Below are 17,504 nucleotides of genomic sequence, written 5' to 3' on the forward strand. Positions count from 1 at the left end.
GGAACGACGGCGGCGGCGGCGGCGACGGCGGCGGCGGCGGCGAACGGGCCATGCGGGGGCCGCGCTCCGGGTTCTGCCCGCTCCTCTTCAGCCTCCTTCTCCTCCTCGTCCTCCCGTTCCTGCCGGCGGCCGCCGCGCTCGCCGCCCCCCCGGCCCGGCCGTGCGTCCCCCCGGGGCTGCGCCGGGGGCCGCTCCCGGCACCAGGTAACCGGCGCCGTCGGGGCGCGGCTTCGCCCGGGACCCCCCACACACACACCTCCCCCGGGATGTACGGCGGGGGGAACCGGCTGTACGGGACCGGGATCGGGATCGGGACCGGGGCGCCGGTGGGGCGGGCGGGCCGGGCCCCCGGGGACGGCGGGGCCCCACCTCGCTGCTGTGCTCGGTCCCGCTCTGCCCCCCGACCCGGCTTGTGGGGCTGGCTCTGTGGCCGGCCGGGGTCCCCGAGCCGTGGAGCTGGGTCCTGGGGTGGGATGTGGGGCCGGCTGTGCCCCCCCCCCCCCCCCCCGCTGCTGCCCCGGGGGTCGGTGCTTTTCGGGGGGAGCTGGCACTGCCTAGGGTGTGGGGCTGGCCGGGGTCCCCGGGATGTAGGGCCATGGGGCGAGCCCTTTCCTGGCTGTGGGGCTGGCTGGGCTCCTGAGGTATAGGGCTGTGCCCCCCCACCCCGGGCCGTGGGGCTGGCAGGGCTGGGCCGTGGGAATGGCGATGCCCGGTCTCCCCGTCTGGCTCCACCGGGGCTGGTGGCGGCTGATGCCGGCGGCGGCTGATGCTGGTGCTGGCGCCTTTGGTCCAGCCATGGGGCACCCGCGGGGAGCCGCCGAGACAGGGCTGGATCCCCGCAGGGTGGGTGTCCGGCGCCAGGCTGGCGATGGGGCTGGGTGCCCCAGGGCCACCCTTCTCTGGCCGTGGGCAGGAACGTGGTGCCGTGGGCTGCAGAGTCCGGCCGACCTGGCCCGAGGCCGGGCAGGGGTTCGCTGCCGCTGGCTCTTTGCCCAGTGCCGGCGGTGCCCAGGGGCAGCGTGTGTTGCCTGGGCCTGTCTGCCCTGTTTGCTCGGTGGCATCCCCAGGGAATGGGGCTGCTCGGGAACCGTGGCCGGAGCCAGCACTTGCCTAATGGCTGTGGAGCACTAAAAGCACTCCTTGGCGGTAAGTGCTCTCACCGTGCCAGGAGTGGCCCTGACCTCCGCCTGCCTCGGACGCCGCATCCCGCTTCCTTCGGCCAAGCCAGCCGGGTGGCTCCTGCCAGGCTGCCGAGAGCGGAGGTGGGCTCTGCTGAGCTCCCACCGCGGGCAGGGGCTGGGGTCTGGCCACGCTGCTGCAAAACCCCTCTGTGGGCAGCACGTGGCCCAGGCATCGGCCGTGCGGCTCCACTGCTGCACCGAGCGGGCACAGTTCCATGTGGGCTCTGCACCAGGGGACCGGAGGGCATGGTGGGGTTCGGCTCTCCGGGCCGGGGTTGGAGCGAGGCTGTGGATCCGGACCCCGTTGTGCCACCCGGCCCTTCCGTGGGGAGCATCGATGCATGCCACAGCTGGGGAGCGGGACTCGGGACTTACGTGGTGGGTACTGGGGGCCCCCCCCGCGGTCCTCGCACCCTGGCCCCGCTTGCCAGGGTGGCTGGGGCCCTTCAGTCCCCACCGATGTCCCTTATCGCAGCCATCGTGGCTGGGAGGGGCCCTCAGCACTGTCCTCCAGGTACGGGGACCCTTGCCCCAGGGCTCGCTTCCCACCCTGGTGTGGGGCAGCTGTGGGGCACAGCTCTCCTTGCCCTGTTCCACATCTCCCCCCAGCTCCCGCAACCCCCCCAGCCGTGCTCCCTGTCCCCTCCTGGCTCTCACGGCCGCTCAGCCTCCGGAGCTGGCTTAGCTCCGCTAATCCCCTAATCCTGCCTCCCGGCCGGGGGTACAGGGGCCTGGGCTGTATCCAGCGCAGGGGATGGTCCTGGGTGGGGGGGTGGGGGCCGTGCTGTGCCCCTTATCCTGGCCGTGGGGGGCTGGGAGCCCTGAGGGGGGTGACATACCAGGTGGGGGGCTGGGGCAGGGCTCTGCCTGCCCAGGAATTTCCCGTCATCTATGAAACAAAGCCGAAACCTCCGCCGCGCTCCTGTGCCGCTCCCATGCCGCTCCCAGCATCCCCTGCCTAATCTACCATCCCCTGCCTGATCTGCCTCAGGAGGCTGGGGTGGGGGTGCGGGGTCCTGGGGCTGGGGGCTGCTGGGACAGGGGGGCTGGGGGATGGGTCCCCACCCCAGCCACCTTCACCCCCACCCTCTCACAGCAAGCTCCGGAGGCTGCATGGGGCCGGACGGGACCGAGGAGCCCGACGTTGGGGTGCAGGAGGATGGGGGTCCCGTATGGCTGCCAGGGGTGGGCAGGGTGCTCGCTTTCCCCCCCCGGGATGCTGCCGGCCGGTCAGACCCTGCCCCGGTTCCTGTGCAGAGCAGGCGCTCCCCCCAGGTAACACTACCCAGCTGCCCCTCAACCCTGTCCCTCACCCCCTCCCACCTCCGCCACCAGCTGCACCCTCACCATGCCCCCCCATCCCGCAGGATCTCCCCGAGGCCCCTGGGGCGCACGCCACTCTGAGGAGACGGAAGAGGGACTGGGTGATCCCCCCCATCAAGGTTCCCGAAAATGAGAGGGGTCCCTTCCCCAAAAAGCTGGTTCAGGTATTGGGGGGGGGGGTGTCAGTCGGGTTGGGCACAGATGTGGGTGCCGGGGAGGGGTCCATCCCCCTTGTGTCTGGGCGAGGGGCTGGGGCTGGGCATGGCTGGGCATGTCAAGGGTGGGAGCGATGCTGGCAGTGGCCATCCCCTCAGCATCAGGGCAGGGTGTGATGCTGCTGGGGGGTGCGGGTACTGACGCCCCTCCCCATGTCTCCTCCCAGATCAAATCCAACCGGGACAGAGACACCAAGATCTTCTACAGCATCACAGGGCAGGGGGCGGACGCCCCCCCCGAGGGTATCTTCACCATCGAGAAGGAGTCGGGCTGGATGAAGGTGACGCAGCCGCTGGACCGGGAGCGCATCGACAAGTATCATGTAGGTCCCTGCCGGGGGGGTTACCGTGGTGTGCCAGCATGCCGTACCAGCCCCACCCCCGGCTCACCCCCTCCGCCTCACAGCTCTTCTCCCACGCCGTGTCCGAGAACGGCAAACCGGTGGAGGAGCCGATGGAGATCATAGTCACGGTGACGGACCAGAACGACAACAAGCCCCAGTTCATGCAGGAGGTCTTCAGGGGCTCCGTGCCGGAGGGCGCTTTGCCAGGTAGGACCCTGTGCCATGGGGAAGCTCTGCCTCCCGCCGGCCACATTCCTTGGGGAGAGCCCTGGGACCATCCCTGTGGGACATGTGGGTAACAAGTCCCCTCCACCCACCCCACTCACTGGGACGTCCCCGTCCCCAGGCACCTCCGTGATGCAGGTGACTGCCACGGACGCAGACGACGCCGTGGAGACCTACAACGGCGTCATCGCCTACTCCATCCTCAGCCAGGAGCCGCGGGAGCCCCATCCCCACATGTTCACCATCAACAGGGCCACCGGCACCCTCAGCGTCATCGCCAGTGGCCTTGACCGGGAGGTGGGCTCTGCGGCACTGTGGGGCAGGCAGCCCTGGTCCCGGGCGGGGGGGCTGATGGGGTGCGCATCTGTCTGTCTGTCCGCTGCAGCGCGTGCGGGAGTACACGCTGACCGTGCAGGCAGCCGACCTGGACGGCGAGGGTCTGACCACGACGGCGCTGGCGGTGATTGAGATCGCGGATGTCAATGACAACGCCCCCGAGTTTGACCCCAAAACGGTAACGTGGGGTCCCCCCCCGGCAGGACTCTCTCCCTGCAGGCCAGTGCCCGCCGGGCTGCGGCACTGACGGTGGCCCCACACCCGCAGTACGAGGCGGCCATGCCGGAGAACGAGGCCGGGCGGGAGGTGGCCCGGCTGGCCATCACCGACTTGGATGAGCCGAGCACGCCGGCGTGGCGAGCCGTCTACTCCATCCTACGTGGCAACGAGGGAGGTGCCTTCACCATCACCACCGACCCCACCAGCAACGAGGGTGTCCTCCGTACCGCCAAGGTGCGTGTCCCCCTTTGTGTGTGTCCCCTCGCTGCCCACAGTGGGGTGCTGCCCATCTCGTCCCCTCTCCCAGGGTCTGAACTACGAGGCCAAGAAGCAGTTCGTGCTCCACGTGGCCGTGGCCAACGAGGCCCCCTTCGCCGTGAAGCTGCCAACGGCCACCGCCACGGTGACGGTCAACGTGGAGGATGTCAACGAGGCGCCCATCTTTGACCCACCAGTGCAGCTCGCCCGGGTGCCGGAGGACGTGCCGCCGGGGCAGACCCTTGCCTCCTGCACGGCCCAGGACCCCGACAAGGCCCAGGGACAGAGGATCAAGTGAGTGGGGCTGGAGTTTTGGGGTCAGGGTCTGGGGGGGTTCCTGCCGTGGCACTAGCTCCCCTCTGTCCCCCAGGTACGTGGTGGGGCATGACCCAGCAGGCTGGCTGGCCGTGCACCCCGAGAACGGCCTTGTGACGGCACGGGACCACCTGGACCGCGAGTCCCCCTTCGTCAAGAACAGCACCTATGCCGCCGTGCTGCTGGCCGTGGACGATGGTGAGGGCCATGAAAGGGGCCCTTGTTCCCGCCATCCCGCGTGAGGGACATGTGCTGCCGTCGCCAGGAACCACATCCCGGCTCTGGCATGGAGTGGTGCCGGGGGCTGCCTGTCCCCACCCCGGCTCGGGGCATCCCGTGCCCATGAGGGTCCTGGTTTTGGGGATCCCCCCTCCAGCGTGGCTCCTCCCCGCAGGCTTGCCGCCCGCCACAGGCACCGGCACCCTGCTCCTCACCCTGCTCGACGTCAACGACCACGGCCCTGAAGCCGAGCCCCGGGACATCACCGTCTGCAACCGCAGCCCCCAGCCCCAGGTCCTCACTATCACCGACAGGGACCTGCCCCCCAACACTGGCCCCTTCCGCGCCGAGCTCAGCCACGGCTCGGGGGACAGCTGGGCCGCCGAGGTCGGCGATGAAGGTAAGGCTTGGGGCGATGCTTGGCGTGAGGCAGGCTCTGCTGCAGCCGGCGTTACCGGTGCACGCTGCCACGGGTCACCCACGGTACCGGTCTTGGGCAGATGACACTGTCACCCTGCGGCTGGTGGCACCGCTGGAGCCAGACCTCTACAGCGTCTACCTGCGGCTCCTTGACCGGCCCGGCAAAGCCCAACTCACCGTCATCACCGCGCGGGTCTGCGACTGTGAGGGGCCGGCGCAGAGCTGTCCCCAGAGATCCCAGCCTGCCACTGGCCTGCCTTTTGTCCTTGCCGCCCTGGGTGCTCTCCTGGCCTTGCTGCGTGAGTGGGGGATCCCAGGGGTCCCAGTGCTGTGGGGCTGCACCCCACCCCCGTGGGGCAGAGGCCGGGGGGATGTCCCTGCTGATGCTAATGCCCCCCCCCCCCCCCCCCCCCAAGTCATCCTGTTGCTGCTGCTGCTCTTCATGAGGAGGAGGAAGGTGACGAAGGAGCCGCTGCTGCTGCCTGAGGATGATACACGGGACAACGTCTTTTACTATGGGGAGGAGGGCGGCGGGGAGGAGGACCAGGTGGGTCTGTGAGGGGTCCGGGGGGGGACCGGTGCCAGCACAGGCACTCTGACCTTGCCCTTCTCCATCATGTCCCCCCCTGCTCGCCAGGACTATGACCTGCGGCAGCTGCACCGGGGCCTGGATGCCCGCCCCGAGGTGCTGCTCCGCAACGACGTGGCTCCCACCCTCCTGCCGGCCCCCCAGTACCGGCCCCGTCCTGCCAACCCCGATGACATTGGCACCTTCATCGAGGAGGTGAGCCCCATTCCCCCCAACCCGTGCCGGCACTCTTGGGACACCCCGCAGCCCAGCAGGAATGGGTGCTGACCCCTCTGCCCCCCGCACCCCCCAGAACCTGAAAGCAGCCGACACGGACCCCACGGCTCCCCCCTACGACTCCCTGCTGGTGTTCGACTACGAGGGCAGCGGCTCGGAGGCCACCTCGCTCAGCTCCCTCAACTCCTCTGCCTCCGACCGCGACCAGGACTATGACTACCTCAACGACTGGGGCAGCCGCTTCAAGAAGCTGGCAGACCTCTACGGCGGCGGGGAGGAGGATGACTAGGACCCCCCCTTCCTCCCCACCCTACGCCTTACTGCTGCCCGTGCCTTGGGGCTGCCCCCTCCCGCCGTGCCCCCCCACCTCGGTGGCAGCCCCCTCACCTTCCCCTCTTGTATTTTTCTTGTTTTTATTTTTTTTTGTTTGTTTGTTTTTTAATGTATGAAATAAAGGTAGTGTAACGCTACTGTCCAGGTGAGCGGGTGCTGGTATAAGTTTTAATAAAGGATGTGGTTTCTTTTTTTTTTTTTAGATGCTCCAGCCTTTGCGTGGCTTTGTGCCCTAGGAGAGGTCCCGGGGGAGCTGCTGCCCACCCTGGGGGTTGGTGTTGACCTCAGTCCCCCTGTGGCCCCCTCAGCCCCCCCCCCCCCCCTTCCCCCTTGCCCGCAGCAGTGCCTGGCTGCTCCCCACCCCAGCACAGTACCTGCAGGCACGGCTGCAGCATCGCCCACGCCCCCCCCGGCAGTGGGGGCTCCCCCAGGGTATCCTTGTCCCCATGGGGTGCGGTGTGGGTGGGCAGGGCACTGAACACCCCCCCACACACACACCTTGCAGGAGCAGCACCAGTGGCACTGGGCGTTCACAGTGCCAAACCACTCCTGGCCTCACAATTCCCCGCTCTGTGCCGGGGCAGCCGAAGACCTTACCCACCTGCAGCCCCCCCCCCCCCCCCAGAGTGCCACCCTGTCCCCCCGGGGTGACCATCACCCCACGCGTGGCAGGGCAGCCCCCAGCCCCACGGCTCTGGGCAATAAATCAGTGGGGCCGAGGGCTTTGCTGCTGTATGCAGGCAGGGGGCTGGGGGGGGGGCTGCCCACTCCCCCCCGCGGCCATCCCCAGCACCGGGTGCTTCCCACCGGCCCCGGCTGGACTCTGCCCCACGCCAAAGCCCCGGGAGCCGTGGGGTGGCCGGTGGTGCCGGGGGGAGGGTGTGTGTGTGTGTGTCTCTGGGCCGTGCCGGGGGGAACAGGGGGTGAGGAGGGGAGAGTTACTGGAGGGGAAGGGGGGTGCAGCAGCAGCCGGGGGGGGTGGCGTGGACCCCCCCCTTCTGGCGTGGGGCCCCCGGGGCGCGACGTTTGTCCCCCTCATAGCCGGGGGCCGCGGGGGCCGTGGGGGTGGGTGCGTCCCGGGAGTCCCCCGGCTCCTACAACTCCCCCCCCCCCCCCCAAAGCTCCCACCGCCCTGGGCGGGCACCCACGGAGCTCCGGGTACCGCGGAACCGGGGCCGGTGGCAGGCGGGGCGGCCCCGCCTCCCGTCGGGGCGGGGCGGGGCGGTTCCCCCGTGGGCACCTGCGGGGCGGGATCGGGACCGGGACCGGGACTCACCTGCGGCTCCGCGGCGGCGGCGTCCCGATCCCTCCGGCACCGTACCGGCAGCTAGCCATGGGGCGGCGGGGGGGCTGCCCGGCCCCGCTCTGCCTCCTCCTCCTCCTCCAGGTGAGGGACGGGACGGTGGGACCCTGCCCGGGACCGTGGGACCCTGCCCGGGGTGGCAGGACCCTACCCGGGACTGATGTCTCTCTCCGGGCAGGCTGGTCACTGGCTGGCAGCACCGTGCCATCCCAGCTTTGCCAAAGAGACCTTCACTTTCGCCGTGGAACCGGACGGCGTGGTGGCGGGACAGGCACTGGGACACGGTAAGGTGGGGAGCCGTGGGGACGGGCTGGGTGCGGGGCACAGGGGTGACCCTGGGGACGGAGCCGTGGCCGTGGGGACGGGCTGGGTGCGTGGCGCTGGAGGTGGCGATGGGGGACGAAGCCGTGGGTCGGTGCTAGATTGGTGCCAGGGTGGCAACGGGGACGGTCTCTCCGTGGCTCCGTGGGTGGCTGTGGGGACGGGGCCGTGGGAGACAGTGCCATGGCGGTGGGGATGAGGCCACGGTGGTGGGGACAGGCTTGGTGCGTACCGTCGCAGGTGGCAATGGGGACAGAGCCGTGGCTGAGCCTCCGCGCGCAGCGGTGGGGCCATTCCGAGGGTCCAGGGCAGCGCTGGCACCGGTGTTCTCACCGCAGCAGAATGGCGTCGGGTCGCGGGGGCAGCGGGTGCCTCTCCCCGGGGTGCGCCGGCGCGGGCGGCGCTGACTCAGGCGGCGCAGACCTGTTGAGGCCGGCAGGCTGGGGTGTGGGGCTGCGCAGGCGCCCGTCCTGCCCCGCGCTTCGCTCGCCCGCCCGCGGGGTCCCAGCACCTGGGGTTCATGGGGGCGAATCCACGTTTCGTGGCTGTGGAGCAGAGCCCCTAGCGCGGCCTCCTCGGGCGCCTTTTGGTGTGGGGACAGTGGTGTCTCACCATGCTGGCACAAAATCCCCATCCCGGTGTGGTGGGTGCTGGCGCTGAGCACTGCCTGCGTGGCCATGATGGCTGTGCCAGGCTGGGCCCCAACCTGGGTTGCCAGCAGCCTCCCTCTGCTGCGGCACCGAGCCCTGGCCGGGGCAGGCAGGTGCTGCCGGCCCTCGGGGTGCAGGGGAAGCACCGGGAAAAGGTGTGCCCAGGGAAGCGGGTGCTGAGGACCCGCTGCCGCCTTGGGGTGCCCTGCACATCTGCACCCCCCGATCCGTGGTGCAGGCTCCCAGGGCAGCGCTTGGGCCATCGCCATCTGCGCTGGTTAATGGTTGACGGTGGTGCCGGCACCGTGATTTGCCGGGAGTGGCTGGGGTGGGCACGGGGCTGAAGAGTGCAGAGCACTGAGCGCTGCACTGGGGGCTTCCGAATCTCCCTGGCTCTGGAATGGCTTCGCCTGGGCTGTGGCTATCAAGCCAGGAAGGAGCCAGACCCTGCCCCACACCTCAGGAATTGCCCATTCATTAACCTTTGGTTGATCATTAATGAAGCTGCCCGGATGCAGCAGCCTGTGTCCATTAGGGCTGTGCCCAATAGCAGGGTCACGGGCAGCCACGCCGCTCCAGTGTCTCCAGTGCGGGGACCTGCTGGAAATTCCCATCCCAGCACCAGCACTTCCAGTTTTGGGTCCTGGGAGGAGGGAAGGGGACGTCTGCCCATATTCGCCATGTGCCAGCCTGGTGATGCCCGGCCCCGCGGGTGGATGAGCATGGTGGGCACTCAGCAATGCCGCCCCCCTCGCCGTCCAGCGCACCAAAGCCCACGGCCAGGCCGCAGTGAGGGCGGGCTGACGAGCCGGCCTGTAATTAGGCTGATGAGTTGAGCGCGGTGTTTTCCCTCCAACAGGTCTGGACAGGCCCCATGTGGCGCCTGGGCCGGGCAGGCGAACACCTGCACGGGGGCCATGGCGTCCCCGGGGCCAGGTCGGGACCCTACGGTTCTGCTTGGCAGGTGGTGGTGGGGTGTGGGGGGGGTGTCTCTCAGGTGTCACGGCCCCACGGGACATGGCGGAGGCTGGGACGCTCCCCCATCAGCCCTGGGTGGGGGAACCTCGAGAGTCTGAAGTCACAGCGAAACTTGGGTGACGTCAGTGGGTGCGCTGGCGGGACGTGCAACTCAAAGCACCTTCGCCCTGGCTGCCCGCGGGCTGACGCCAGTTACCCCGCCGCCACCGCCACCGGTTTCCACCCCAGCAGAGCTGTGTTTGCGCAACCGCGGCGTGGTCACCGCCAGGGTGGTGGCAGCCAGGGTTGGTGGCACCCGGCTCTGCCCGTGAGTCAGCCTGTCCTCAGCCCTGGCGAGACGCCGCAGGATGTGGGGTGGCTTGAGGGGGTGCCTGCCCTGGTCCCCATCCTGGTGCTTGGTCTCATCCCCCTGCCCCAGTTGGCAGCCTGGTAATGCAGGGGGTCCCAGCGCCCCATGGGTGGTGGCAGGGGCCCTGGAAGGGGGGGATCCCCCCAAGGGACCCCGCCCCAGCTCTCCTTGCCTCCTGCCGCACTGCTCCTGGAGAGGAGAGGGGCCCCCTGGTTCCTGGCCCTGGGGAGGGGAGGGCTGGGGATGGCTGGGGACGGCTTTCCCTCATCGGAGGAGCTGGAAAAACAGGTTGTGCATGGCTGGGTGGGAAGGGGGGGGGAGCGGGCGCTGAGCACTGAGCACTCATTGCACTCGGTGTGGGGCTGGGGGCTGAGAACTGCCCACTCACTGCACCCATCCGGCATGGTGCCAGGTACCGGGTGCCAAGCGCTGCGCCTGCGCTCATGGGTGCCGAGATGCCTCTCCCCACCGCCAGCCCCTGCTGCGGCAGCACCCGACCTGTCCTGGCACGTTCCTGCCCAGCCGGCCTCACCGGCTCCCCCAGCCCACAGCCTTTGCCGGGGGTCCCGCCGTGGGGCCGAGCTGGGCTGGCATCGTCCCGGCGCGTCCTCCCTGGATGCCCGGGCTGGGTTGGGGGCCACCATGGTGTACAGGGGGTGGCAGCCCCCAGCCCAGGGCTTGGTGATCGCTCCCCACCCGCCTCCATCCCGCCGCCACCTCCGAATTCCTGGGCTGCTCACGGCCTGATGTAACCCCATGGGATGGCGGAACCGGCCCCAGCAGCGGCCTCATGCCCGGCGTTGGGGCGCGCAGCTCTGCCTCCCACCCCGGGCACGTCGCCTTCCCGCAGCGCAGCCCCGACACCCGGTCTGCGCGGTGGTAGGTCACGCCGGGGCCAATGACGGCTGCGCTGGCAAGGACCCCAGCCAGGGTGCCACTGGCTCAAACAAACCATCTCCCAGACAAAGGGTGTTTGTTCGGGAGCTCCCAGCAGCATGGCTCCGGCTCATGTGATGCCTGTTGACCGCCGAAGCACCATTCGGAGCCTCCCGCTGGGCTGGCCGCGGCCCCCCGCGTGCTGATCCTGGCTCGTACCACGCCCCCAGCAGGGTGCCAAGCTGGTGATGCCAGGACACATCTGCCCCGGTCTGCGGTGGGTGCCTGCTGTCCCTGGGGTCCCCCAACAGCTGAGGTGTCGGAGGTCTCGAAGGGTGCCTGGGCAGGTTGGGTGCCCCAGCCGCCACCCTGCGCCGCGAGTGCACCGGGGCCGGCACGTTCCTGCCGCACAGGTTGATGTCCCTGCTGCGGACACATGGCTATGGTTGCCGGCCATGCGGAGGCTTGGGGACCCCACAGGTCCCCAGGCACCGGGTCAATGTAATCCACCAGCCTGCAGTGCCCTGTGGATCAGCTGCTGGGGGGCTGGGTACCAGTGCAGGTGAGCAGGTGCTGCCCTTGTTTTTATCTGAAAAGCAGCCAGAGCAGCAGCACCCTCTGCCCGCTGGCATGGCAGCGGGGACGTGCCGCACACGGGGACACGCTATGCCATGGGGATGTGACACAAGGCAGGGATGTGCCGTGCGTGGGGATGTGATGCGCACGGTGCTGTGCGTGGGGATGTGCCATACGCGGTGCTATAGACATGGATGTGCCACGCACAGCAGAGACGTGCTGTGCTGAGTGCTGTTTGCCCCACTGTCACGGGCTGGTGGAGATCCCATGGTACAGCAGGTTGTGCCGTGCCCAATCCCACACCAAAGCCACGGCAAGGATGCACCGTGTGTCATGCTGCACTCCCTGCCCATGCCCAAGACAGGATCCCGGCAGGGCACGTGGCACCATGTATGGTGCATCCCTGCCACGCCTGTGACCCCCACGGTCCCCCCCTCGTGCCTCTGAGCTGTGGCTGTGCTACGTGTGTCTGTGTCATGCTGTCCTGCACCCTCTTGCCTGCCTGTCCCACGGTGCCTGCCCTGCCCTCGGCAGCTCCCACCGGGGCAGCACTGGGACCTCCCTGCCCACTCGCTCTCCCTGTCCCCAGTGAGTTTTGTGGACTGCAGCGAGCAGCGGCACACCACGTACCTCTCGGATGACACACGCTTCAAGGTGAGCAGGGACGGTGTCGTCTCTGCGACCCGGCCTCTGCAGCTCCAGCAGCGGGAGATCAGCTTCTCCGTCCACGCCTGGGACGACACAGGCAAGAAGCATTCGGCCAGGGTGACCCTGCGCAGGCGGTGGCACCACCGTCACCACCACCAGCAGGTAAAGTGCAGCCCCTCTCCCCAGGGCAGAGTGTGCAGAAGGCTCAGCAAGGTGCCAGCACCGAGCTGTGCCACTCTCCCCACAGGACACGCAGCCTGATGTGCTGACCTTCCCCGAGCCTGGCCATGGCCTCCGGCGGCAGAAGAGGGACTGGGTCATCCCCCCCATCAACTGCCCCGAGAATGAGCGGGGGCCCTTCCCCAAGAAGCTGGTGCAGGTATGCGGCCCCGTGGGGACAGGGCACACAGCAGGGGGGTCCCTGGAGCACTGGGACCCCTCTAACCCCGCCTCCACCTCGCCACCAGATCAAATCCAACAAGGACAAGGAGACCCAGGTTTTCTACAGCATCACGGGGCAGGGGGCGGACACCCCCCCCGTGGGTGTCTTCATCATTGAGCGGGAGACTGGGTGGCTGGAGGTGACGAAGCCGCTGGACCGGGAGAAGATCGACAAATACGTCGTGAGTGGGGGGCCGGGATGGGGAGGGGATGGTCCCTGGGGCCATGCGTGGGCTGACGGTGCCCCTTGCAGCTCTTCTCCCACGCAGTGGCGGCCAACGGGCAGCCCGTGGAGGACCCCATGGAGATCATCATCACCGTGACGGACCAGAATGACAACCGGCCCATCTTCACCAAGCAAGTCTTCATCGGTTACATCGAGGAAAATGCGAAACCAGGTGCGTGGGGAAGCGGTGAGCCGGAGGCCTCATGCAGACCCCTGAGCTGGAGCTGTGCTGGGGTGTTCAGTGGGTTTTGTCCCACAAGTAAAACCTCCCCTGCTTGTCCCCATGCCCAGGCACATCCGTGATGACCGTGAATGCCACGGATGCAGATGATGCGATCAATGTGAACAACGGCATCATCGGCTACTCCATCCTCAGTGAGGAGCCCAAGAGCGCGCAACGGATGTTCACCATCGACCCGCAGAAGGGTGTCATCAGTGTCATCGGCACAGGGCTGGACCGGGAGGTGGGCGCCCTTGCCACGTCCTGGGGGACCATGTGGCAGCTCCGCGGTGGCACTTGCTGCAGGGAGCCGGGGATGCCAGAGCCCCGGTGTCTGGCTGGTTTGGGGACTTGTGATCTCTGGGTCACCGTCCCCTGCTCTGGGGTGTCTGCAGTCCCAGACCCATTGGGGATCTGTGCTGGGGACATTGCAGGGCCCCCAGCCCTGCTGAGCCCCGGGAGCGGGTGGAGTGCCAGCCCTTTGGGTGGGCAGTGGGGATGTCGGCAAGCATCTGTGCTGGCGGTGAACGCCGTGGCTGGAGAAGGCTGGAGGAGCAGGCAGGTGATGCTCCCGGAGGAGGGGGACACACCGGACCCCATCCCTGCCCTAACAGTAGTGATTTTGTCTTGCAGACCACTCCCAACTACACGCTGATCATCCAGGCTGCGGACCAGGAGGGCAGTGGCCTGACCAACACTGCCACCGCCATCGTGGAAGTCACCGATGCCAATGACAACCCTCCTGTCTTCGACCCCACCCAGGTACCTGAGCCGGCTCCCACGAGCCATTGCCCTCCCCAGGCCATCATGGCATGAGCCCCTCCACCCCGGGGGTGCCCGGGACCATGTGGGTGACTGTCCCTGTCCCCTCTCTTGCAGTACGAGGGGACGGTGAACGAGAACGAGGTGGGGGTGGTGGTGGCCCGGCTGCATGTGACAGACCAGGACATGCAGGGCTCCCCTGCCTGGCAAGCCGTCTACCGCATCAAGAGTGGGGACCAGAATGGCGATTTCAGCATCACCACCGACCCAAAAACCAACGATGGCATTCTGAAAACTGCCAAGGTGGGTCCTGCCACCGGTGCCAGCTGCCCCAGTGCCAGCTGCCTCCCTGCCAGCACTGGCACTACCCCAGCTTCTCTGTCCTGCCCTCCTCCAGGGCCTGGATTATGAGACCAGAAGCCGGTACAACCTCGTGGTAACGGTGGAGAATGCTGTCCCCTTCACCGTCCCCCTGCGGCTCTCCACGGCCAGCGTCCTGGTGCTGGTTAGTGACATGAACGAAGCGCCTGTCTTCGTGCCCCCTGTCAAGAGGGTGGAGGTGATGGAGGACCTGCCAATGGGGCACCAGATCACCTCCTACACGGCCCAGGACCCAGACAGGGATCAGAGGCAGAAAATCACGTGAGTGTGGGGGGGTCGGTGGCAGGGGGCCATGCTGGGGTGCCCGGGGGGCTGCACTGTGCCCGCTGTGCCGTGTGCCCCTTCCCCCCCACTCTGCAGAACTTCCTGTCCCCCACTGACCCCTCGCTTGCCCCAGGTACCGCATGGGCAATGACCCCGCAGGGTGGCTGGCCATCGACCCTGAGAACGGCTTCGTCACAGTAGCCCAGCCACTGGACCGGGAGTCGGTGCACGCCATCAACAGCACCTACAAGGCCATTGTCCTGGCTGTGGACAGCGGTGAGGAGCGCCCTGCCTTGCCCTTTGGGAAGGGGCTGCTGCCGCCCACCCGTGTCCCACTGGGGCTCCTGGGGCTGGGGTCGGGACCGGGATCCCCTCCCCAGATGCCTTGCTAACCTCCGGCCCCACAGGGTCGCCGGATGCCACCGGCACGGGGACACTGCTCCTCCTCCTCCAGGATGTGAACGACAACGGGCCCATGCCAGAGCCCCGGTTCTTCGACATCTGCAGCCGGCAGCCTGAGGAGCAGACGCTGAACATCGTTGACAAGGACCTGCCCCCCAACACCTACCCCTTCCAGGCAGCTCTGGAGCACGGCTCCAGTGCCAACTGGACTGTCAAGGTGACCGGACAAGGTAAGGTGCTGCCTGGTCTGGCTTGGCCACACACCCTTGGCGTGGGGTGGTGGGGAGATGCCGAGTGAAGGCCAGATCCCAGGCCCGCCCTTGGCTCTCTGTGTCCCCCCCCAAGCACAGCCAGCACTGGTCCCCATGATAGGCTCCAGGCTGGGGAACTGCCACATGGCAAAGCCCTGCACCGGTGCCAAGGGTGTCTCTAAACCGGGGAAGCAGGGACATGTCTCTGAGCCCAACCCCTCTCTCTGCTGTGCAAGACCTGCTGGTGCTGAGCCTGGTGAAGCAGCTGGAGCCGGGGGAGTACAACATCTTCCTGAGGCTGACAGACAGCCAGGGCAAAGCGCAGGTGACGCCAGTGAAAGCTCAGGTGTGCGACTGCGAAGGGCCGGCCAAAAACTGCGAGCGGCGAGCATACATCGCCAGCGGCTTGGGCGTCCCTGCCATCCTCAGCATCCTGGGGGCCATCCTGGCACTGCTGAGTGAGTACCACGGGACAGGGATGGGATGGGGACAGGGCCATCCTTGCCCTGATGCCCTGACACCGGTGCCCTCTGCTTGCAGTCCTGCTACTGCTGCTGCTGCTCTTCGCCAGGCGGAGGAAGGTGGTGAAGGAGCCGCTGCTCCCGCCCGAGGATGACATGCGGGACAACGTCTACCACTATGACGAGGAAGGCGGCGGTGAGGAGGACCAGGTGGGATGACTGTGCCGGACCGGACCCTGCGGCACCCTCCCTGCGGCGGGTGGTGGCCTTGCTCCCCGAGCCGCAACGGATGCTTGGGGTGCAGCATGCTGCTGCGGACCTGCTTGCCCCCGTGTCCCCTCCTGCAGTCACCCAGTACCCTGCACACCCTGGTGCCCCAAGTCGCACCGCGGCAATGCCTGTGGTTGTCCCCTGAGTGTCGTCTCCTCATGTCCCCCCTTATCCTTCCCTACGCAGGACTATGATCTGAGCCAGCTGCACCGGGGCCTGGACGCCCGCCCAGAGGTGATCCGCAACGATGTGGCCCCCCCACTGATGGCTGCCCCCCAGTACCGGCCCCGGCCCGCCAACCCCGATGAGATCGGAAACTTCATCGATGAGGTGAGCCCTGGTCCCATGTGGTGCTCGGCGGGGGAACCAGGGGCATGAAGCCCCTCATCCATGGAGGCACCATTGGAGTGCCCCCCAGCCCAGCGGGAATGGGTGCTGACCCCTCTGCCCCCCGCACCCCCCAGAACCTGAAAGCAGCCGACACGGACCCCACGGCCCCCCCCTACGACTCCCTGCTGGTGTTCGACTACGAGGGCAGCGGCTCGGAGGCCACCTCGCTCAGCTCCCTCAACTCCTCTGCCTCCGACCGCGACCAGGACTACGACTACCTCAACGACTGGGGCAGCCGCTTCAAGAAGCTGGCAGACCTCTACGGCGGCGGGGAGGAGGATGACTAGGATCCTCCTGTGGCTCCGGTCTGGCCGGCAGCCTCCCAGTGCAGGCAGCTCACCTCATTTCACCCAACTGGACTCACGTCAGTCTTTGCCCCGGGGGGGGTGACCAAACCCCACTCAAACACCCCCTCAACCTGATATCCACATCCCCCATGTTCAGTGCAGGGGAAGCTTAGGGTCGCTGGGGGGTGGTGGTTTGGGGACCCTGTGTGTTTCCTGGCCCCCCTCGGCTCCAGGCGGGACATGGAGCCCTTTGGTCCGTTCCCCGTCCTGGAGCCAAGGTGCTCTGGCTGTGTGAGCCAGGATCAGCTCCTCTTCCCCGGCAGGGACAGGCCCCGCTGCCTCCCTCCCTTTGCCGTGGGGGGAAAAAACGTTTCTCTGGCGCTCTCTGAAATACCTCGTGCTCCCAGCTCCGACACAAGTGCCAACCTGCCGCCGCACTCGGCTCACAAACCCGGCGCCAGAGAAGCAGGGTGGCCCCAGCAATGCACCTCTGCTGGAGAGGGGCGAGATGATCGATAAATGCAGACCAAAGATGTGCCGTCACGTGCTATACGTGAAGGAATTATATTTGATAGAGTACATAGAGGCAGATCTCTATTTTTCTGTATCCCAAATTATGATATGATTTCCTTCTGTCGTGCCAGGTGTAATTATTGTGCAGTCAATGAAAGGCGCTTTTGGAAATCAAATGGCTTTACTCAAATTCTGAACAATGTGTTTAGCTGTTATCATGGTTTGTATTTTTTATCATGGGAAAGGGTTCTGATGCCCTCTGGGAAGCCAGCAATGGTCTAGTGTTAATTGATTCTATGGTTTTTATATAAAATTGAAATAATAAATTCTTTTAAGAAAACGGAAAGCCCTTTTCTCTGTGTGCAGCTCTGCTGGTTTCACTGCCTGTGTCCGTACTCAGAGGCTGGCCTGCCCCGTAGAGAGCCGTTCCTCTGTGCAGCTATGGCTGCTGCTGCCTCCAAAGGGCAGATGGCAAATGCCCAGCTCTGTGTAACAGGGATGGATCCGTACCACAGCATGTGTTTTCTCAGCACCAGGGGCCGTGAGGAGGCAGGGCTGGCAGCTAACAGCAGGTCATGGCTTTGCCTCATGCTGAGTCTGCCTGGACAGGCCCTTAGGGAAAGAAGCAGGATATGGTGTGAAAATCCAGCTTGTGCTTATCATGGTGGCTGTGCCCTGTGTGCGCAGTGCCTGGCCCAACACCCTGACCTGCGTGGGCCGTGCAGCAGAGGGAAGGCTGTTA

At 67.1% G+C, this 17,504-nt stretch overlaps 1 protein-coding gene across 1 annotated transcript; it reads left to right on the forward strand.

The window, feature by feature from the left end:
* Positions 1 to 13: 13 nt before the first annotated feature.
* LOC126040274 (cadherin-1-like) lies at positions 14 to 17,108 on the forward strand. Its single transcript, XM_049804340.1, has 15 exons — positions 14 to 204; positions 2,278 to 2,456; positions 2,549 to 2,668; positions 12,362 to 12,517; positions 12,589 to 12,733; positions 12,853 to 13,025; positions 13,415 to 13,543; positions 13,661 to 13,846; positions 13,941 to 14,185; positions 14,322 to 14,464; positions 14,596 to 14,820; positions 15,078 to 15,299; positions 15,382 to 15,512; positions 15,759 to 15,902; positions 16,037 to 17,108. Exons 1-15 carry the CDS (start codon positions 51 to 53, stop codon positions 16,247 to 16,249), a joined length of 2,565 nt encoding a protein of 854 aa, XP_049660297.1. The 5' UTR covers positions 14 to 50; the 3' UTR covers positions 16,250 to 17,108.
* Positions 17,109 to 17,504: the final 396 nt, after the last annotated feature.

The sequence above is a fragment of the Accipiter gentilis genome, chromosome 7 (assembly GCF_929443795.1).
Source record: "Accipiter gentilis chromosome 7, bAccGen1.1, whole genome shotgun sequence".
NCBI lineage: Eukaryota > Metazoa > Chordata > Aves > Accipitriformes > Accipitridae > Astur > Astur gentilis.